The sequence below is a fragment of the Aspergillus heteromorphus genome (assembly GCF_003184545.1).
Source record: "Aspergillus heteromorphus CBS 117.55 chromosome Unknown BO70scaffold_1, whole genome shotgun sequence".
Lineage (NCBI taxonomy): Eukaryota > Fungi > Ascomycota > Eurotiomycetes > Eurotiales > Aspergillaceae > Aspergillus > Aspergillus heteromorphus.
In genome coordinates, this window is record NW_020290406.1 from 1,052,509 (window position 1) to 1,073,400 (window position 20,892).

Consider the following 20,892-nt stretch of genomic DNA (forward strand, 5'->3'; position numbering starts at 1 on the left):
CAATATACTGTTATCTGACAAAGGGGACAGGTGCTTTGTAGGGTCCAATCCGTGAATTGGCCCAGGAAGAGGGAAGAAGGGGATAGTGATGGTAAATTGACCGTCACTTCTTCACTTCACTCATGAGGGCAAGGAACTCGACCAAAGCAATTTAAAAGGAAGCCATCTTCTCCCATTCCTGACCATCTCTTCCCCCTTCTACTCATCTTGAACAGCAAGCTTTGACCTCAACACAGCTCTTCAGCATCCACCTTTCATGATGCAGATTCCTTTTCTTCTCATCCTGACCCTTGTGGTCTCAGCCCTCGCCCATCTCGGTCGCCACCCCAGCCCCAGAGACGTCGCCCACCATGCAGCTCTATCGATGATGTGTGCCGATAACGTGGGTCAGGTTGGTAACGCTCGCTACAAGCGGAACCTCGCGCGTCGCTGGCATGACGGCAATACGACGACCGTGGAGGTCACCACGGAGGCACCCTACTACGAGATCATCCACAACGACACCTACGTCCTCACCCCCGAGGTCACCCAGGGACCCTACGTCTGGCCGCGCTCGCAGACCCTGCGTCAGGACATGACGGAGGGTCAGCCCGGAGTCCCCCTCTGGCTAGACGTCGGCGTTGTAGACATGGCGACCTGCCAACCCCTCCCAAACGTGCTGGTCGATTTCTGGCACTGCAACGCGACAGGTTCCTATTCCAGCTTCACCGGCCTGTCACCCGACACCCCCTTCCCCCAGCTCCTCGACAAGCTGGGCATTCCCATGAGCACCTTCGAAATCGGCAAGACTGACCTCCATACCGATAACACGACCTTCTTGCGCGGGATGTGGCCCACTGACAAGAACGGTGTGATGGAGATGAAAACCATCTTCCCCGGTCAGACCAGCCCCGTCCGATCTCAAAGGATTGTATACTAACCGCCTCTGCTGGCTAACAGGCTTCTACGTCCTCCGCACAATCCACATCCACGTCCAAGTGCACACCAACTGGACCCTCCACGCCAATGGAACCATCAAAACCGCGAATACCGTCAGCACCGGCCAGATTTACTTCAATGAGGACCTGGTGGACAAACTGATGGCGATCGAGCCTTACGTCTCCCACACGGCGATCAATCGCACCACCAATGCAGCGGATGCGGTGTTCCCGTATGACTTTGGGAATGAATATAATCCTGTTGTTTCTGTCGTTCCGATCGATGGTGAGGACGTGACGAAGGGGATGGTTGGATATATCACCATTGGCGTGGATACTAACGCGGTCGAGTATGATGATAATAACGTTGGGAATCCTTGAGGAGTCTTTCGGTTATCGCGAGGGGAAGAAGCGGCGTTCTGGATCATGGGGGGGGGAATTGAAGTGGCAGGATGAAGTGGATTTCGATAAATCGGTTTCTAGTGAAATTGATGAAATGCGTCTGGAAAGGTATCGAAGCGTAGATCCCTTGGGAGGTGCCGCTGTCCGAGGGATGGACGGCGCTCACTGGGTCTAGAATTATTCCGTGCTTAGTTTTCAAATTCAAAACAATCATTAAACGTTAAACAAAATGTATTGGCTGTCAAAGCTAGGTGGCTACATTATAGACATCCATTCCGTTTAGGAGAAGGCGAGTTGCTTAATCCTCTGATCCTCTGATCATCCACCAATTGACCATCCGCCTCCGCGGCTGTTCCTCAACTTGGGAAATTTCTCTCTCATCGCTCCGGGCAATTTCATCTTCTATGACAGATATTTCTTTAGCTTTTGGGAGAGTTTGTGTTCAAGGGTTGGTGGTGTGCTGTGATGTGGGAGGTGGGGTTTACCTTCCCAGGAAAGTTGTATTTAACCAATGTCCCGAAAGAGACTCCGGGGGAGCAATCTACCACTGACTTTGGAATAAGAGATTTGTCTCCATTCCAGTGCAATTCTATCTCCATTCCGCCTAGAAAACTAACACAAAACGACCTTAGTTGCAAATAACCACCACACCAACCCCCTAAGCCTTGGATGTGCGAACAACACCCCGTATCTCCTCAGCGACATCAACACCTTCACTTGGCAACACAATATCCCCACCATCCCTTCTCCCTTTCACCATCTCGCAGAACCGTTTCACAGCCTGAGCCCTGCTCCCCAGTGGTGACGCAGCCAGCTCACTCACGATCCGACTCCCAATAACCGCCCCATCAGCAACAGCTCCCACAGCCCGAACCTGCCCACGAGTCCGTATCCCAAACCCAACTGCCACCGGAAGAGAGCCAGCCAGGTACTTGACTCTACTCACACGCTGGAAGAATTCCCGATCGAACTGCGTCTTCTGCCCCGTGACCCCCACACGGGAGATGAGGTAGATAAACGAATCCGTCATGGCACAGAGATCCGCGACAGCCGAGTCGTTCGCAGAGGGCGGGATTATGGGGATGTAGGAGAGCCTAAGAAAATGACGCGAAAGTCAGGGATATTGATGTTGCGTTGGTGGTGGGTGATGTCCACCTCGACAGTATCCGACCAAGGGAGTAAAGCGCTACTCACCCTGACTCCAGACAAAGCTGACGGAAACCGACTGCTTTCTGGCACGGCATATCCACGATCAAGAATCCGTCGAACCCCGCGTCCCGACAATCCGCGACCATGCGAGCGTCTCCGTATTCGACCACCGAGGCGTAATAGCCCATCAAGATTACGGGGATATGAAGGCCCATGCTTCTTGCGTCTCGGAGCATTTGCATAGTCGACTGAGCTGTTACTCCGTTGTCAATGGCCTGCTTCGAGGCTTCCTGGATTGTGGGTCCATCTGCTGTGGGGGTGGAGACTGGAAGACCGAGTTCGATGATATCTGGCGAGCGAAGTAAGCACCTTGTTAGGAGGTTCCGAGGGAGATATGGATGGATAGATGGATGGTCAACGAACCTGCCCCTCCGGCTTGCATTCCGAGCAGAATAGCGGGCGTTTCATCGGGGGAGGGGAATCCGGCTGTCATGAAGGTGATCAAAGCGGGTTTACCGAGCCGTTTGCACTCGGCGAAGGTGTGATTGATGTGATCCATGGTGGTGTAGAGCAGTATGATGGGGACAGGAAGTATGATGATGGATTGGTAATAGGACCAGGTGGAACTGGAGAATGAAAATGACACTGGCCTCCTTGGGGATGTGGAATTGCGTGATATAGTGAATCAAGAATTAAGTTCTGGATTACATCGGGATGGTTCCCTGGTTCGAGGGCAGTAGATGACCTTGGCCTGGATATGGGGAAGAGAAACAGGGTTAATATAGAGCGCTGCTCCGCCGACTCCCCCGTGGTTCGGCCGACTCCCCCCCCCCCCCCCCATTACCTAAAGGGGCTTCGTGTCTTGAGAATAATAACTGTATTGAGTAAAGCATGCATAAGTTCATAATGAACGATTGGTAATTGTTGTAACTATGTGTGGGAGAAAAGCAAGGCTCAAGAAGGTGGTAGGTGATTGATAGAGAAATGATGAGATCATACAAGTCAAGCTACGTACAGGAAGAAGAGGCAAGCAACTCACCTAATTAGAGGGCTGCACGGTTACTAATTGGGGTTAGATCTCTGTGGCTGAAGTAGGAAGGGATAAAGTTAAATCTAGGGCCGCCCCTTCGCTCGCCCGACACCCCCGTGGTTCAATCGACAGTGTCTCCTTAATTGAGTAACATGTCTATATGTCAAAAGGGCGGAAAATGTGGATACCAAGTATCTATAATGATTGGTTTCCGGAGTGGCCTCGTATAGTAATACTTTGATTAATAGTTATGTAGCTTTAACCTGCCTGTATTACCTTATTCTATCTGCATGGCTTCAATCTGTGTTGCTTTAATCTAGATGACTTGAATCTGCGTGGCTGTAATCTGCTTATATTAGTTAATCTGTCCTGCGTGACTTTAATCTATATAGCTTAGTATTATATGGCTTCGCTCTGCACGCCTTCTAGGCGACTTTGGTTGTCTAGTCCCCTAGTAATATTACTATTCTATATTTTCTATCTATCTTTACACAATATTAGTCCCCTGCTCATAACACATGATTGCCAGTGTCACAGTGCGGCATCAAGTACACATTCGGACACTTAACTGCTGCACTATCAGCAAAAGGACTAGTATATAAAGCCGGTAGCTTTACACTGCGCACGCTATATAAAGGAATTTCGGAACAGGACAGGCAGGTGCCAGGGTGCAGGTCCGGGATCCGGATCACACTATGATAACCAGGCCCCTAGTATGTGTTAATTATTAAGAAAGTTAATGATAGGGTTATAAGAAATGTACTTATAGATACTCTTATATAGATGTATTTTAAAAAATATCTGATTCAATATATATATTCTTGAAATATAATAAATATCCAACTCTAGGGCTATCTCCATAAGAAAGATAAAAGAAGGGAGTATAGCCGGTAGTCTTATTATACTTCGAGACAACTTTCCCATGCGTGTAACAAATCTAGGACAAAATTCAGATATTATTGCAGAGATAAAATTCCCCCAAAGTATTCCTGCCAGAAAACTAATTACTAGACAATCAGCCTAGTTGGGCCTAGCGCTTCCTGCACGGTCGCGTTCGTCCAAGTCGGAGATAGCGAGCCCCCCCCCCCCATCTTCCCTTTACTTCCCCTTCGTGTAGCGGAACAGCAGTCACGATGCACTGGCTACGCACTGCTAGTCCCCTTTACTCCGTCTTATTGCATGATCTGTCAGAACCCAATCCAAACCCGGGAGAGAAGTTGGTCTTCGGTGAGATGGATACAAGAGGTGAATGGTCCTCGACGGTGAAAGAGAGACCCACAAATGGCGGTTATTTGAGGGGTAGGCTGGTGGTCTAAAGCCCCAGCCTCCCATGGACACTACTGAATGGCCTTTGCACCCATACACTAGACCAGCTGGGAGCTACAGCAAACCTGGCAAGAGGCGCCAATTGAAAGGTGTCGATAAGAGTCCCAGACCAGCGTTGAAGGGAAGGCGGGCAAAAATGGAACTCTTGGGGAGGAGAGAAGGGAAGGGGCGGAGGCTATTCCAGCAGCATTTACTCACGAGTTCTTCATCGCCAACATCCTTCTTATGAAGAAACAATGTCGCAATCTGGTTCGCCCAAAAGGGCTTGGCAGGCAATGGTTTCCCGTCGCGAGGGTGCAAGCATCCCGCAGGTGAAAGGGAACAGAGAGCAGCAGGGGGGGGGGGGGGAGAGAAAGAGGACGCAAAGCAGAAGGCACACGCTTAGGCAGAAGGGTACAAGGATTAAGAGTGCCCTTGACGGTCTTGATCCACTCAACCCCGGCGACAGGAACAGGGGTCTGCTCTAAGCGCTAAGACGCAGGCTTAGGGCAGGATGAGGTGCTGGCCCGGTGGGTTCGACTGGGCGAGCCCGCCTGTCTAAAGCCTCGGAGTTGGCTGCTCGCAGTGCAGTCTTGTACCTAGTCCCTGGATATTCCCCGCACGAAGTCGGCCTACGCCGGTGTCAACAGCTAAAGTGGTTCTCTGATAAAAACCAGATCCTTCTGCCCATGGTGGCACCAGGGTTGGATTGATGTAGAAAATGTCCACCGCAGTTCCTCGGCAATCAATCGGGTTTGGGACTGCAAAACAGAGCCCGTCCATGAATTCCTGTTCACTATGGGGCTCACACCGACGGGAAAGTATAACAAGAGGCAACTTCAGATCGTCATCATCAATAGTCTCTTGATTGTCCTCTCCGTGACTGCAGTTCTTTTCCGGGTCTGGGCCCGGAAGCTCCAGGGCCTGAACCTCTTCATAGAAGACTATCTCAGTTTTGTTGCTTTGGTTAGGGAGCGCGTCCCTTAACTGTTAGAGCGCCTGGACTGACTCGTCGATTGATCGATCCCTAGACATTGTCTCTTGCCGTCAATGCGTTACTCTATCAAAGTATGTCTGTCCACTTCCGAAAGGCAAAATCAGGTTGCTCACGAAGCTATCAAGGTCTTCACGCTGGGGTGGGGGAGCATGTTGGCACCCTTTCGGCCGCCACCGTCGAAGCCTATTCCCTGGTACGTATACTCGCCCACATTGTTCACTTTCCAAATAGTTGGACGACCCACTGACCAGAGGGTGGGATGCCTAGAATCTATACGTGATGCAGCTGTTCTGGAACACCTGCCTCCCTGTCATCAAGCTCTCGATTGTCCTCTTCTACCAACGCATCTTCCCGGTCCGATCTATGGTGGTTGCCTGCCAATCAGTGATGGCCTTCCTGTTGGTCTGGTACATCGCCTTCCAAACCACCGCCACCTTCCAATGCACTCCGATTTACCATGACTGGACGAAGAAAGCTACAGAGGGAAAGTGCATTGACTTTGTCCCGTTTGTCATCACACTGGCGGCAACGAATCTCTGCACGGACGTCATACTTTTGATTTTGCCCACGCGGGAGATCTGGAAGCTCCAGATTCCAACGGGGAAGAAGATCGGATTGTCGATAGTTTTCACGCTGGGGATCATGTACAGTTGCCACCGTCGATGCCCTCCCAAGTGGAAATGTTACTGACCAAGTCCCACAGTGTATGTGCGATCTCTAGTGTGCGTCTTGAGAATTTGATCGCGATTAGCAGCACTGATATCACCTGTTAGTGGTTCGCTCCATCTCTGTCAAGCAATCTCTCTAACAATCCACCCCAGGGTCGGATACATATTCGCATCTCTGGACGGCGATCGAAAGCAGCCTCGGCCTGGTTGTCTCCTGCCTCCCCAGTCTGATGCCGATCGTCACACGCATAAGAGGAAAAAAGCCGCCGGGAAGAAGACACAAGCCTTCAAAAAGCGACGACACGGGATACTCTTCCTATTCCAGCTACGCGCGAGGATCCCACCAGCTATCGGAAGTGTCCAACAAGATATTCTCGTGCCCCGACGGGGCTCGAATGCGACCGGGGGGCGATAATGACTCGGATTTACTAGGAACACGGCTCGGGCAGATCGAAATCATCACCGAGATTGAACAAAATGTGCATATTTCCTGCCGGGGTTACGTCCGCCCATAGCGAACGAATAATCCCACGGCCTCCTCTTTTCCGTTTTCCAAGTCATTGGTTCTGGCGGCGGGTTTGTTTTTTTGTCCAGTTATCTAGCCCAATTCATAAGAGTCATTTGCTGTCTTCGTTCTCATTTGTCCTGGGGTTCGACTAACTATGTCTAAGTGGATAAAGAGACAGTAAGCAAAGTGGTGGGGGGGGGGGGGGGGGGGGGGTGATGATCCGTCAGTCCGCGAACCAGGATCTGCGTCGTTAGCTGAAGGGCTATATTATCTCAATTCCCAAGGTCTCATGTGAGTGGTGACTGCTGACAGGGAAAATCGCCGCCGGACAGCGCCGCATAGATTGTTAATAATAATTTCCTCACGTCACACTGCTTGCTGGCGGCCCTTATGCAGCCACCGCCGTCCAGCACGCATCTGCTTTTATCCACTCGCACTGCTGTCCATTGAAGTGTCTTCGAGCCGACCGAACTCCCACTTACCGCAGGGAGTTTCCCGCTGGATGCAGAACTGTTGGATGGTGTATGCAACATCATCCCACCTGAGTTGGAGCGGGATCTCCGTGATGGAGTTAAGCGCCTGAGGTGACGACCTGCCAGACAATCACATTGTCCCTCTCTCGCTGCCCGGCCAGTGGGGCTGGAGACTGAGATATAACCAACACCGCAGTGCCATGGTCTGGTTCTGTGCCTGCAGGACGGGTCGTCGTCCTTGTGATTCAGGTAATTATTGTCCCCCGGATAAGCCGATCGCAGGATGATTCCTTGATAGTATGATGCTGTGAAAATCGTGACAACAAGCTTTCCATCATCCCACTGGGAGGGGGGCCAAGAGCCGGGACGAGCAGACGCGGGGAGTTCACGGATCACTTCCGGACGGCGGACGGACCAATGCCCTAACCTGGGCCAACTTCCAAGCAACAGGCCCTGCGCAGTCAAGAATAATGCCCAAGAACGATCCCAAGAAAAGCGATGGCAATGCATGCTATAGCCCTGACGGATGAGGCAATGATCATCTCATCTGCAGCCTCACCTGTCGTCCGGGCGCCCAACGGCACGACCACCACCTGCCCCGCACAACCCAAAAGAAACAGAATGCACTCCCCATCTCACACTAGAGACCTTCTGCATCTCCCTCCCCCAACGGGAGAGAAGTCGGAAAAAAAGACACCAAAAAACAAGCGCTAAACCCAACAAAATACCCATATCCACAATGACCAGACCCACAACACCAACACCAACACCAACACCCGCTAATAATCCCCACCCCGTCCGCGTTGCCATCATCGGCGGGGGCATCGCGGGCGTTACGCTCCTGCTAGCTCTCCTCAATCATACAACCCGCGAGATCCTCATCCCGCATCTCTACAAAGCGACGCCCGAATTTTCCGAGATCGGGGCCGGGATCGCCTTCGGGTTGAACTCCATGCGCGCGATGGAATTCATCGATCGCGACATGGTCGCCGCGTACAGCAAGCACGCTACCTTCCAGCCGGACTCCGGCGCCCGGGAGACGAAGCTCTGGTCGAGCTATCGAATGGGCATGGACGGGCAGGACCGCCCGAAGAATGCCCTCAAGGAGGGGGATTATATCCATGAGGTGCATGCGGCGGTCGCGCGGAGTAGTGTGCATCGGGCGCGCTTTCTCGAGGCCATGACGGCACTGCTTCCGGCGGAGGGGGATTATGTGAGTTTTGCGAGGAGGTTGGTGGCAATTGAGGAGACTGGGAATGAGGATGGGGGTGGGGATGGGACTGCCACGGTGAGATTTGCGGATGGGACGCAGGTGGTGGTTGATGCGGTGATCGGGTGTGATGGGGTCATGTCGCGCGTGCGACAGATTCTCCTGCATTGGGAGGAGGAGGCCGATGCGGTGTTTAGTGGCAAGTATGCGTATCGGGGCCTGATTCCCATGGAGGAAGCTGTTGAGGCGCTGGGCGAGTATACGGCGCGGAATAACCATTTTTTTGGGGGTATGATGGTCATCTGCTGACGTTTCCCATCGAGCATGGCAAGACGATGAATGTGGTTGCGTTTCACACGAAGAAGGATGGGCTTTGGGAACACGGCTCGCAGTGGGTTTTGCCGGGGGATAAGGACCAGATGTTGCGAGGTTTTCAGGGTTGAGGGAAGGATGTTCATGCTATTCTGTCGTTGATGCGCAATTCGGATATCTGGGCCCTGTTTGATCATCCTCCTGCGAGGACGTAGAGCATATGCATTCCGGGCGATGCGGCGCATGCGAGCACCCCCCATCAGGGGGCGGGGGTAGGGATGGCGTTTGAGGATGTCTGTGTTCTGTCGAGGCTGTTGGGCGAGGTCAAGGAGAAGAGGGATCTGGAGAGGGCTTTCAGGGCTTATGATGCCGTGCGCAGGTCGAGGACGCAGAGGTTGGTCATCACTAGTCGGGATGCCGGGCCGCTGTATCAGTGCCAGAAGGAGGATGTGTTTGATGATGTTGAGAAGTTCCGGGAGGATCTGGACGAGAGGATGTGGTGGATTTGGGACTTGGATCTGGAGGCTCATCTCGAGGAAGCATTGAGTGTATTTCGAAGCGCGGCTTAGCCAAATGGCGATGTCCTTCTTTCATTGTCGTCTCATCTTGATCCGAACTTGGCAGTCAAGCATCGACCAAGAGAACACAATATGCCTGACCAGGAAGAAAGCGTGTGTTCAAAGAGCACCCCAGTGGGTAGGCGTCGTGCGAAGCCCCAACCATCCTGTAACCTGTGTACACGACGCAAGTATGTGTGATTCAAAAGTATGGCCTCCGAATACTATGTCTGATGCTCCTTACTTGCGGTTCCAGGTTGAATATCCATGCAGTATATGCTCGAAACGAGGACTCGACAGGCTATGGTAGCATGGACTTGAACGGCTCGGGGAGTTCTAGTTACGCCAATGCCATTCACTGGGTCGCCACCCTCAACTGGATCACTTCAAGGCGGAGGAAAACCAGCACACACTCGCCGCATCTCCGATCCACCTTATGCAGGGGCCTGTATGTGTTCGAGGGCATTTTTGGCAACGATGCCTGAGCGGCCAGAGGTGGGTCCATTGATCTCGTGCTAGTTCAACTCATTCGCCAGGTCCCCAGGTAGGTCAACTGACCACATTTGTGAGCGTTCAAGGCTAATGGTTGCTCTTCAGCGCCCTTGTCTGAACGCTGCTTTGAAGCTTCTTTAATATCCTAGACAGTGGGACTCAGTCGGCGTGTCTCTTCGACGGTAAATCACGATTTCCTCCTCACGAATCGGAAACTTTGCTCCTATCGGCAGCAGGGTGGCCACTACAAGGGTGAAGAACTGGCGGATTAAGCGGAGATCGTATACGACACTCTAAAATGATCTTCCGATACATGGAGTCGCTGTAGCTCGTTGCAGGAGACCCCAAAGCCCGCACGTGCGTTAGCAGCTGATATTGGGAATCGGACTGCCCCCTGTAATGCCGGACAGTTCTACCATCATGCCCGAAGCAGAGCCCTTTTTTTCTTTTATGGCGCTATCTGAAAATAAGTTCATCCCGTCCGTGTTGATCCATGAAATTCTTTCAAATAAATCAGATAGGAATACCCACGACGCATACTGACAATAGAAACAGATTCCAACAAAGCTTTTAACTTCGCTTGCCCTTACTTCTGCCCCCAGGAGAGAAGGTTACCGACCACCAACGTAACAGGTCAGATGAGCTTTCTTCCATGTTCATTTCACCAGATCAGCTTGCCAGTCATTCCATGTCTGCAACACACAGTATGGCCTAGCCAATGTCTGACGCATGCATCAACAGTACTAAAAGATTTTACGTAGGCTCGCCTCACCGGTGGCCTTGAGCATGAAGCCTGACTACCTTTACTCCAACGGCCTATCATGTGAAACGTTTACGCAGCGGATAAATCTCCGATGGTCACCGATTAAAACCTCCACTGGGCCGCATAAGTCTATGATCATCGAACACAAGAATTACATCCCCCTGAAATGAAACGAAACCTCTCTCTACTGGGAATCCACATTCGACCCCTCATCCGCACTCGTAAACCCCGTCTCCACAATCGGTCCATTATACGATTTTCTGCCGCGGACAATATACCACCCGAAACCGAGGAAGAACTCACCGAAAAACACAACCACCGACCAGTTCATGTTGGTTGCAGTGACGGGGAGTTCTTCGGGGAAGAACGAAAAGACGATGGTGATGGTCAAGAAACAGATCGAGGCGATGTTGACGAGGATGCCCCAGCGGCCCATGGCCCACGGGCCGTAGGGGATGGGTTCGCCCTTGATCTTCTTCAGCGTGATGAGCACGATGGCGATTTCGTACGAGGAGAAGAGACCCGCGGTGGTCAGTGAGATCATCGCGTTGAACGCCGCGCTGGATCCGATGTTGATGATGCAGGTGATGGCTGTCATGAACGCGCACATGCCGACTGCGCGGAGCGGGATGGCGGATTTGGGGCTGACCTGTAGGACATTTGGGTTAGGTATTGGTATATTGGTTCAGAGATACGAGGAGTGATTGGGAGGGCGAGTCGTACTCGGGAGAGGTAGTTTGAGAAGGGCACCCCCTTGTCTCTGGCGAAAGCCCAGGTGAGACGCGATGAGGAGGCGAGGAAGCCAAAGGACGCGCAGATGGTCAGGGCAATGGGGATGGCAGCCATGACGGAGGTCCCGGCATGGGACTTGGTGGCGGCAAAGAACACCTCGATGAAGTCGTAGCCAGTTGCGCTGTCCAAAGCCGCCTCGAGATTTCCAATGCAAAACAGGAAGGCGAGGACGATGGCAAAGCCAAGTGCACCGTTCAAGAGAATCGTGGCGATCATGCACCAGGGGACGATGACGGAGGCGTTGACAACTTCTTCGGCTTTGGGGCTGTTAGTGGCTAGTCTCATAATGTTGGAGTCAATACCATGGATCGGTACTTACCCATGTGACAGGGACCATCGTAGCCTGTGTAAAAGCTGGTTAGATGAAGATGTTATCAGATCATGAGGGATCGTACCGATGAATGGAAGATTCGTGCCCATCAGTCCGATGAGCCAGGTAAGACCTGCGTTCTGCCAGCCAGAGCTGTTGATGAATGTTCCAAAGACGAATTCAGCGTCCTTGTGAGGAGCCAAGTAGACAAGGGGAATCAGGATAGCAAAGAACCCCATGGTGTGGAGGATCAGAATCAGCCCCTCGATCTTGGGGAGCAGCTTGGCTCCAATGGAATTGACCAACACGCAAATAATCAATGCGGCCCACATGAGCAAGGTCCCCTCCCACCGTTGGAAGTCATAGTGGGGATAGTTCAGCACCAGCAGGCCCTGGGTGACTGTCGCACTGAAGTAGACGCCCGAAGCCGTATTCGCCCACCATCCGATCAGGTCCACCCATCCTGTCACCCAACTGAGGAAGACCTTTTGGCCTTCGGGAGCAAGCATGGCCACCCAGTGGTATTGTCCGGCGGAGGTAGGGGCCCTGCGATCTCTTAGTGCTAAGTTTCAACCGGTCGCGGGGGGGCGTCTTTGTACATTGAAGCCATTTCAGCCAGCGAGGCAGCTGTCACCAGGGCGCCTATCCAACAAAAGATGTATCCGTATACGAGGGTTGCGGGACCGCCGTCGACCATTGCGGAGGGATTGGCACTGCGATAACGGTCAGTTCCACACGAGCAAAGGGCTTGGAGCATGTCACTTACAGAAGTACCGCCTCCCAGGTGCACATCATGGTAGTCGTGAAGCCCAGCATGGACAAGAAGCCCCAGTTCCTCTGCCATGGTTAGTAAGTATGGTCCAGTGAGGTCGTGAGCAAAGCACACCTGGAACTGCTGCTTCTTGCCATGCTTCGCCATGTCTGCATCATCACGGTTCTTGTATGGACTGGAGCCCAGCTCCTGCACCGCCATCTCCCCATTCTTGAAAGGCATATTGACGCTGGCTGTCGGGTAGAAGAAACAAAATGTCACGCACAGGGTCGAAAGAAGAATACCCGGGGAAAAGAGACGTTGAAGTAGAAGGGAACGGAACCGCTCTAATGCAGGCCAGCCTGGCTAGGGAAAGTCCAAGCACCAATACACTTGAGTCTAGGCTTGATTATCTCGGAGATTTTCCCAAGACAGGCATACCTAGAAGGGCTTAATAGGAGGCCAGCTAATCTCCTGACGGGCGGTAGGCTGCCTCGGTGCCAGGCTGGCGCTGCATCTGGGATTATGGTGGTGGCGCCCCTGGGAAACTGGGCAAAATTAACTGGCCCATAAGACAAGGATCAAGGAGCTAAACCCCAGTATTGACTGTGCACATCCATGCATATATTTGCAGGATGCCTGCTCAATGCACTAGGGCAGAATTGAACTCGTTGAGGCGCTGCTGTAACACCGTGCAAATTAATGTGTTACCCTCATTCCGGCCTTGGTTGTTGGTTAGATAGAGCCGTGGGGTTGCGATCTGACATTGGATCATCTGATTTATACCAGTTGTTGCAAGTTGTGGTAGGGGACAGTGAGGCCAGGCTTCGAACTTCATGTAGAGAATTGGCAACCAATCCAGGAAGTTTTGTATTAGACTCTGATCGACAGTGCCAGAGTTGTGCGCCAAGGGGGAGTGGGGGGTCAGCACTAAGAGAGCAGCATTGTTCGACTGGCCGGAGTCGAGGCGGGAACCCGGTCGGTGGCTGGCCTTAGAGCGACACTAATCCCACGCATCCCGCCCCGCGAAGACAGTGCATCCCCGGCCCGTCAACAAGATACCCTGGCATGCCCGGTCATTTTATTGGGATGATAGCAGCCTCGGTCATGTATTTAGGGCGATTCGCTCTTCCCTCATGCTGGAGTCCCCGGAAGATATCCAAGCCCCCCCTCCCCCTCCCCCTTTCCAGCACAATCCCGGTTGCTTTTAATATCCTGTTGTCAACTTGAAACCAATTCAGTCGAACCCTGACTCTCTGGTTAGTGAATTGACATGGGTTCCCCCAGCGCCATCAACTGGTCCCTGCGTCCAACCTACACCCCACAGCAGCTGGAGCAATACTTCGACAGGATCAGTCTCCCTCAGCAGTATCGCGCTTCTGCTGTGGTGAAGACGGGTGCGAATCTGGACGATGAAGGTGCTCTGGCTCTCTTGAGAGTATTACAGCGCTACCAGGTTGCATCCGTCCCCTTTGAGAATCTCAATCTCCACTACGCAGTCCATCGGGGCATCACCATCGACCCCCAAGGACTTTTCGATAAAATAGTGGACCCGCAGTCCCACCGAGGAGGCTACTGTATGGAAAACAGCACTCTGTTCGGGACTGTGCTGCGGAGTTTGGGATACGAAGTTACCTCGGTCGGAGGGCGAGTCAACGAGGCCGCACAGCCCATGTCTGCCTCGAGGAATTGGAAAGGACCCAAATTCGACGGATGGTATGATCCCACTCTCAGACCTGGAATACGAGACCCTCTTTCAGCTCCTGATCCCCGTCGGTTTCTCGAAGCAGGCCCACTTAAACCTTACGGTTTGAATCCATGCTGACTCGTGCGGATATAGGAACCACATGGTCAATATAGTCACTATTGGGAAGCAAAAGTACCTTATCGACGTTGGATTTGGCTCGAATGGACCTCACCAGCCTGTGCCGTTGATCCAGAACTATGAGTTTCGGAATGTAGGCGAACAGTCCGGTCGACTCATCTCTGGGGCCATCGCCCAACACACGAACAAGGACCAATTGCTCTGGCACTATGAAATCCGCAACGGAACTGGAGCATGGACTCCTGCCTATTGCTTCACCGAAACCGAGTTTCTACCCGAGGACTTCACAATCATCAACTATTTCATGAGCACCAGCCGGGAAAGCTGGTTTACGTTCCATGTTGTGTGTGTCCGGATGCTTCTGGATGGCGACGGGGAGAAGATAATAGGTGAACTGACCTTGTTTAACAACCAGTTGAAACGACGTTTGGGGGCAACGTCGGAGGTCCTGGAGACTTTCTCTTCTGAGCAGGAACGGGTTGCGGCGCTTGAAAAGTTTTTCCATATTCCCATTTCCCCGGCCGACCAAGCGAGCATCCGCCATACGATCTCAGAAATTCTGTAGTCTAGGATGGCGGATTTGCTTCCGAGGTGGGTCGTGGGTATAAGACGCCGCTGATAAGCATTCTACCCGTTAGTTGCACTCATTGCGTGGTATATATTCTAGACTCGTCAATTGGGCCACGGAGCTGCTTGATAACGCGTTAATTAAACCAGGAATAACACTGTCCCGCTGCATGTAGTTTGCCTTGATTATCGCACCAGCGGCGCTGCTGGTGGGTCTGATGGAGGGCTTTGGTTCGCCCGGGGCGGCGGACGCGGCCCGGAAGTAACCCTAATGCACCTAAGCAATAATGGCTACTGCTTAGCTCGACTCCGCATCCACGGCCGCATGCTCCTCCCCCTTCTCGTGCGTTTCTTTGTTCTATCCATCTCGCCCCTCGTGGCCCAGCATAAGACAAATCCCATCATCATCTTCCAGTTTAGATGGATCTTGCAAAAACACTCTGACTCCATCAACATCTCTTTCTCACTTTGCAAGGTAAGTACACGTTCAGTTCTGGCGAAAGTTATCTGCCTCTCGAGCAATTTCGGAAACGTACAAAGTGCGTGACTCGGGCATGTAAATTGTATATTAAATGCAAGGATATTTTGCCGTGTATTATATTAGTATGTTGGTCTCAATACATTAGAGCGACCGAGTATGTCTTAGCTCGACTTTTCTTTAGGTAGTATTAATCTCATTCATACGGCTGTACTCGGTATCCCGTCTTCCATGCAGGTAGGCCTTTGGGTCTCGATCCCACAAGGTGACTAGGAAGCGTAACTCCTGGATCTGACAGAAAGCCACAAGAAACTTTCTTTGAGATTTTCAGAGGATCCTTCCAGTTACGGATCGACGACCATGCTACAGTTCCGGCCAGTCCACCCTGTCCGTTCGACTGCATTCAGACGCTAAACCCTAACAGCTCACTCTGGGAAACGTTGTTTAATCATCGTGATAATCTGCCCCGAGTAAATCCTTTGTCTAGGCCTCTTGACTACTTCAGCGCCTCCGCCTGGGATTTAATCTACGAGTGAAATATGTGCAAGGAACGGCGCGGTCCCCATCCCTGCTAGCGGCCACCCTAAGAATGCCCTAAATCAATACTCCTTACCAAGGATGTCATCTCTCACACGGCGCAGCGTACCACTCCTTGTCAACAAAGGATTCTATTCCTGGGAGAGTGCTTATTTCACACAAGCACAATGCGTACCTCCCTTCAGGGATCCAGCCACCCCCCGGGATAATCAGAGCTATATTTTTCTTTCCATGACTGCCTACAGCATGGGGTAAGTGGTGCTACCCTGCCGTGTAATAGCTTCTGGTAAGAGTACCAGGATATGTGCGACATGATGCAAAGTAACAAACCCCAGTCGTAGCGTCTCTGCCATGTGCTGATTGACCCAGGCTATCAGCGCAAGACGTAACTGGTCAGGGTGATAAACCTCCATTTATCTGGAAACAATCCCACTCGTCGTATCTCTCACTCCCGGGTGAGAATTTCAAATGCACTCCTTATTGTGATATTGCCTTCATGGCCTTCGTCTCCCACACATCACTTCGAAATGCGCACTATCGACGTCCGTGCGAACTACCCAGAGTCACAGGTCGCTTCGGACTATGTTGATGGCATTGCTATTGCGGTCCTTTATTTGATGGTTATTATGATGATGGCTGTTCTAATCCGACTTTCCTTTCGTTTGTATATCCTTCGCTCACTACAATGGGATGACGCAGCGATTTCCCTCTCTCTGGTGTGGTTTCTCCCCCACCCCCTTCGTGATATCTGCCTTGATCAAATCCCTGTTTGTATTTTCGCACCTACTTACCCAGGGATCAGATATTCGCCATCGCGCAGTCGAGTGCGATCTTTCAAGCAACAAAGCAAGGCTTTGGGAAGCAACAATCCGCTCTGAGTGAGTATGAAGTCAACACCATTGAAAAGGTCAAGCATAGTTTCGAAGAACCTTTGCAATTTACTAATTTCGGGACAACTGTATAGATTGTATATTCCTCGGATTTACTCTATATTCTTTCTCTCAGCATTGCCAAAATCTCAGTTTTACAACTTCTCAGCCGATTGACCGTTAACACATTACACAGAAGAATATCCATCTGGGCGATGATTCTTGTCACTATGTGGACAATCCCAGCCTTTTTTGTTCTGGTCTTCCGATGCGGTATACATAATCCATGGAAATTGGAGAATGGGCATTGTATGAATAGTGTAAGCCATAACTCGCTTTTTTACTAGATCCCTATCCGGACATCAGTACTGCACAGTCGCAAATTACCCTTTAATTCTCGCTAATTAGGACAGTTCCTTTTCTGGGTCGCAATCTCCCCAGTTGACATCATAACGGAGCTCATAATTTTCATTCTCCCAATATACATCGTCAATCCTGTCCAAGTCATCGTGAGCAAGAAAGTAACCGTCGTCGTTGCCTTCTCCTTCCGCCTCTTGTACAGCCCCCCCCCCCTTCCCCCAACTCTTCATTCCACATCTCTCTAACAAACTGCACCAGCGTGATCCTCACAACCATCATCCGCCTCATTTACATCCGCGACGGCTATCCCTCCCCGGATATGACCTACTCCGGCTTCAAAACCACCATCACCACGCAATGCGTGCTATGCGTCAGCCTCATGTCAGCCTGCATCCCATGCTTGAAGCCCTTCCTCGATGCCTTTCAGACCGGTATGCTGAGCGTTACCCTCCACCATCACCTTGCAGGTAGCCAGAGCAACTCTGGTGGCAACTCGTATGCACTGGCCAGTATGGGCAGAGGGATCAAGGAGTCTGCGAGGTTGTCGCGGTTCATGGGGGATGAGGCGGAGGGGCTGGGTACCTCGGCCGCTGCATTTGCGGTTACGGCGCCGGGGGAGAGGGAGCCGGGTGTATGGAGGGATCTGACCATGTCGATTCAGAGGACGGATCAGTGGAGTGTCAGGCATGAGTATGTTGATCCGAAGGGGGAGTTGGTGAATGGACTGGACGGTAAAGGGGAGCGGGAATAGAGCTGCTAATGCCTTTTGATCTGTTACTGTATCATGATAGCGCACCGAGTATCCTTGGGCAATGATGTCTCTCTAGGGATTTCTCCATGCAAGGGTTTTCTGAAAAGTCATTTTGCGGTTGATATTTCGCGATCTTGCTGGAGATCTTTGGATTTACCGGAGGGTATGTTTCTACTTGCAGGTTACTATTTCTGATTAGAATTACAAAACAGTGGTCTGGTTCAAGTAGAGGGCTGATTCGATGTTTACGTCTATAATCGAGTGCCCTGAGAAATTATCGTGTTAAGTACATTGTCCAAACCCAATAAATATAACAAGATTGAACTTTTGAAGCGATTCCAGGATGGCCTTTAATATATATCACAAGCCAAATTTTTGTTTTATGATTCAATCTGGAACATTCTACTTCTGTCTACTCTTGTCCCTCCTAGCCTTTTCTTTCTAGAAGTGAGTCAGAGAATGTCATTTGGTGCCATTGTGTTAGGCATAGTATCGCGCCCTATTAGGGTGTCTGGACATCTTTTTAGTCGAGTGGTCTATATCACTGACAGTTATAAGCCCGGTTCATCTTAGAAGTTAGAAATTGAGTAGTGAAGTGGATTTCAGGGGTGTAGGGGTCTTATAGTAAGATTAAGACAGCTTAAATAATTAAAATAAATAAGTAATTTTATAAATATTTTAGTTACTTTAATTAGAGAGATATAAAAAGATTATAATTATTAAATTCTTAAGAATAATATTAGTCTCTGCTAATATTATTAGTTAATAAAGAAAATAAGAAAAAAAATTAATATATTAAAAAATCAAGACAGTATTGGTTCTTCCAGTGGGGAGGGAGTGCGTCGTTCCAGATGTTGATTTGGTCGAGCACGCACGACGCCCGTCCCAGCAGCGAGTGGAGTAATCTGGCGCATGCTTTCGGGGACCGCTCGGCTTCGATTCGTTGGAACTCGCTGGATGATTGACAGAATTCGGAGATCATGCTGGTGATGATTCCCAAGCGCAGCACGTAATCCGGGTTGTATGCCATGCTGATGGAGGCGGGGAGGCAGGCGTAGGAGAACAGGTTACTGGCTACGGCTTGGATTTCCTGGTTGTTGGAAACGGGTTACTGGCTGGTCTTTGGTTTTGGGGGTTATGGGTAAAAGAGGGCCAAGCTTACAATCTGTGTGAAGGCCTATCCAAAGAGCTTGCGCGCGTACTTGCTGCTGCGTTGTGGTCTGCCTCGAAGATGCATGAGGGAGCAGATTCCGGGTAGGTGGGGGTTCATTGCGCCTTGTGTCTCGCCGCTCAGATCCTAGTCTGGAGTCAGTGATGAATGTCAGGGTATGGGGGTACAGACAGGTGACTTACTGTGAACATACTCATGAACAGTGCTGCCGCGAAGGTTTCGTCTTGGATTGACAGCTCATCATCGTTGAGTGCTTGGGTCAGGGACTTCAAAGCAGCGCCGTAATGCTTCCGAGCGCTGACATACAGCTCGTCCATCCTGGAGGCATTGAAGAGCGAAAGGTAATACACGCTGAGTATGGCATTCCTCAGACAGGGCGCATTACCCCTCTCTTGATACAGTTCAGGCAGAAACGCAAGATGTCCCTCACACGGGGATCGGTGGGTGTGAAGTACATGTTGGTGGAAGAAATAGCATAGCGACTGCCACTCGAGGCAGGGGATGATGGCCTTGGGAGGGCTGGATGGGGCGAATGACGAGGGGATGAGATCGGATCTTGAACTCGGCACGGGCACCGGTGGCTGTTGTGATGGTGATGGTGATGTTCGTGACGGTGTTCTCACTCTCACCGGCTGTGTCGAATCGGGCCTCTTTTTGGTCTTTGTCCTAGGCTCAGCCTTGCAAGGCTGAGGTTCCCAGTTCGTTTTCTAAGGTCGAAAAGCAAATGCATCCGGATAGCCAGTGCATTCCCGTCCTTGAGCGATGCAGCGCCGGCATTTTGGTCGGGCCCCGTCGCACTATCCGAACGACTGATCAACTACTACTGGACCAGGAGACGATCCCTTGCTTGCTCAGCTCTCTGCCAGCCACACGACATACCTTGACTTTACGTTTACGACATACATAGCACCCGGTGCTAAGTCTCCCGGGGAAGACCATGTGTGCGGGAATCGAATCAAAGTGGGTAGGGTAGGTAGACGAGGGAAAGCCTCTCGGCCCGGGGAACAAAGGTGAAAAATTGGTGTGTTGACATACGCTGAAAGTGGTGATGCTTGAGGTGATTAAATGGTCAAATGAAGGAGATGGAGTCAGTCTGGCCTACTTTGGCTGAAGAGTTTCGACGATGGAACATACGCGGCCAATCGGCACTCGTGATGGATTGGCTCCCGAGTCCCGATCACGTGCCTCGGCCTCTAATGCTGGATCGAGGCAAGTGCCGCACTGGCCCGGCGGGCCACTCGCAAACCCACCCCCAATGCGGCTTAGTGCAGACAAAAGCCCGACCCCTCGGGCGGGTCGGGAAGGGCTTGAGACGGTGGGGGAATACCCGTTGCAGGGCAGCGGTCAGGGTCTAGATTACGCGCCCGATTCCGTATTTCCGTAGCACGACTCTTGCTCCTCCACAGACTGGATGTGGCGGTTGGGTTTCCCATCTGATGTTTGAGGCGTCAAGAGCATGTATACCTGATCCCTGGAGTAAAAAAGGTTCTCCCCGTCCTGGTTTCTCGTGGTAATCGCACAGTGGATTGGTAATAACACACAGCAGGTTCCGCAAGACAGCAAGTAAACTCATGGCCTGTACGTACACACCACGGAGTGCGGAGATATTAGCTAGGGTTAGGGAGTATACTACTGGACGATACGGGTCGCAGCAGACCGATGAATTGAGCATTCCTCCGAGAAGAGGGTCTGCTTAGC

General features: G+C 51.5%; 9 protein-coding genes across 9 annotated transcripts; 6 read left to right on the plus strand and 3 right to left on the minus strand.

Moving 5' to 3' along the window:
- Positions 1–259: 259 nt before the first annotated feature.
- On the plus strand, positions 260–1,298 carry BO70DRAFT_367486 (intradiol ring-cleavage dioxygenase; the record flags this gene model as incomplete). Its single annotated transcript, XM_025544565.1, has 2 exons — positions 260–878; positions 940–1,298. 2 exons carry the CDS (start codon positions 260–262, stop codon positions 1,296–1,298), a joined length of 978 nt encoding a protein of 325 aa, XP_025404032.1.
- A 769-nt stretch (positions 1,299–2,067) lies between these two features.
- Positions 2,068–3,018, minus strand: BO70DRAFT_259865 (tryptophan synthase subunit alpha; the record flags this gene model as incomplete). The annotated part of the gene is made up of 3 exons (XM_025538901.1): positions 2,068–2,413; positions 2,514–2,817; positions 2,892–3,018. Coding segments are annotated over 3 exons (777 nt in total), but the record flags the coding sequence as incomplete, so codon positions are not given.
- A 2,493-nt stretch (positions 3,019–5,511) lies between these two features.
- BO70DRAFT_7042 (uncharacterized protein) lies at positions 5,512–5,850 on the plus strand. The gene has a single exon (XM_025548661.1). It carries the CDS (start codon positions 5,602–5,604, stop codon positions 5,788–5,790), a length of 189 nt encoding a protein of 62 aa, XP_025404034.1. The 5' UTR covers positions 5,512–5,601; the 3' UTR covers positions 5,791–5,850.
- Positions 5,851–5,954: 104 nt separating this feature from the next.
- Positions 5,955–6,883, plus strand: BO70DRAFT_402186 (uncharacterized protein; the record flags this gene model as incomplete). The annotated part of the gene is made up of 4 exons (XM_025547011.1): positions 5,955–6,444; positions 6,504–6,568; positions 6,622–6,707; positions 6,794–6,883. The coding sequence occupies exons 1-4, from the start codon at positions 6,080–6,082 to the stop codon at positions 6,881–6,883; spliced, it is 606 nt and encodes a 201-aa protein (XP_025404035.1). The 5' UTR covers positions 5,955–6,079.
- Positions 6,884–8,099: 1,216 nt separating this feature from the next.
- BO70DRAFT_376012 (FAD-dependent oxidoreductase) lies at positions 8,100–10,292 on the plus strand (the record flags this gene model as incomplete). Its single annotated transcript, XM_025545100.1, has 7 exons — positions 8,100–8,948; positions 8,983–9,050; positions 9,187–9,519; positions 9,596–9,719; positions 9,802–9,976; positions 10,065–10,072; positions 10,174–10,292. Exons 1-7 carry the CDS (start codon positions 8,189–8,191, stop codon positions 10,290–10,292), a joined length of 1,587 nt encoding a protein of 528 aa, XP_025404036.1. The 5' UTR covers positions 8,100–8,188.
- A 652-nt stretch (positions 10,293–10,944) lies between these two features.
- BO70DRAFT_402194 (amino acid transporter) lies at positions 10,945–12,879 on the minus strand (the record flags this gene model as incomplete). The annotated part of the gene is made up of 7 exons (XM_025547012.1): positions 10,945–11,432; positions 11,507–11,850; positions 11,895–11,918; positions 11,971–12,431; positions 12,485–12,598; positions 12,652–12,722; positions 12,772–12,879. The coding sequence occupies 7 exons, from the start codon at positions 12,877–12,879 to the stop codon at positions 10,968–10,970; spliced, it is 1,587 nt and encodes a 528-aa protein (XP_025404037.1). The 3' UTR covers positions 10,945–10,967.
- Positions 12,880–13,909: 1,030 nt separating this feature from the next.
- On the plus strand, positions 13,910–15,115 carry BO70DRAFT_402202 (arylamine N-acetyltransferase family protein; the record flags this gene model as incomplete). The annotated part of the gene is made up of 2 exons (XM_025547013.1): positions 13,910–14,352; positions 14,477–15,115. 2 exons carry the CDS (start codon positions 13,910–13,912, stop codon positions 15,024–15,026), a joined length of 993 nt encoding a protein of 330 aa, XP_025404038.1. The 3' UTR covers positions 15,027–15,115.
- Positions 15,116–16,570: 1,455 nt separating this feature from the next.
- BO70DRAFT_402206 (uncharacterized protein) lies at positions 16,571–18,070 on the plus strand (the record flags this gene model as incomplete). The annotated part of the gene is made up of 5 exons (XM_025547014.1): positions 16,571–16,759; positions 16,846–16,950; positions 17,008–17,232; positions 17,326–17,468; positions 17,531–18,070. 5 exons carry the CDS (start codon positions 16,571–16,573, stop codon positions 18,021–18,023), a joined length of 1,155 nt encoding a protein of 384 aa, XP_025404039.1. The 3' UTR covers positions 18,024–18,070.
- Positions 18,071–18,762: 692 nt separating this feature from the next.
- Positions 18,763–20,133, minus strand: BO70DRAFT_402208 (uncharacterized protein; the record flags this gene model as incomplete). The annotated part of the gene is made up of 4 exons (XM_025547015.1): positions 18,763–18,772; positions 18,899–19,113; positions 19,377–19,901; positions 20,098–20,133. The coding sequence occupies 4 exons, from the start codon at positions 20,131–20,133 to the stop codon at positions 18,763–18,765; spliced, it is 786 nt and encodes a 261-aa protein (XP_025404040.1).
- Between the last annotated feature and the right edge of the window lie 759 nt (positions 20,134–20,892).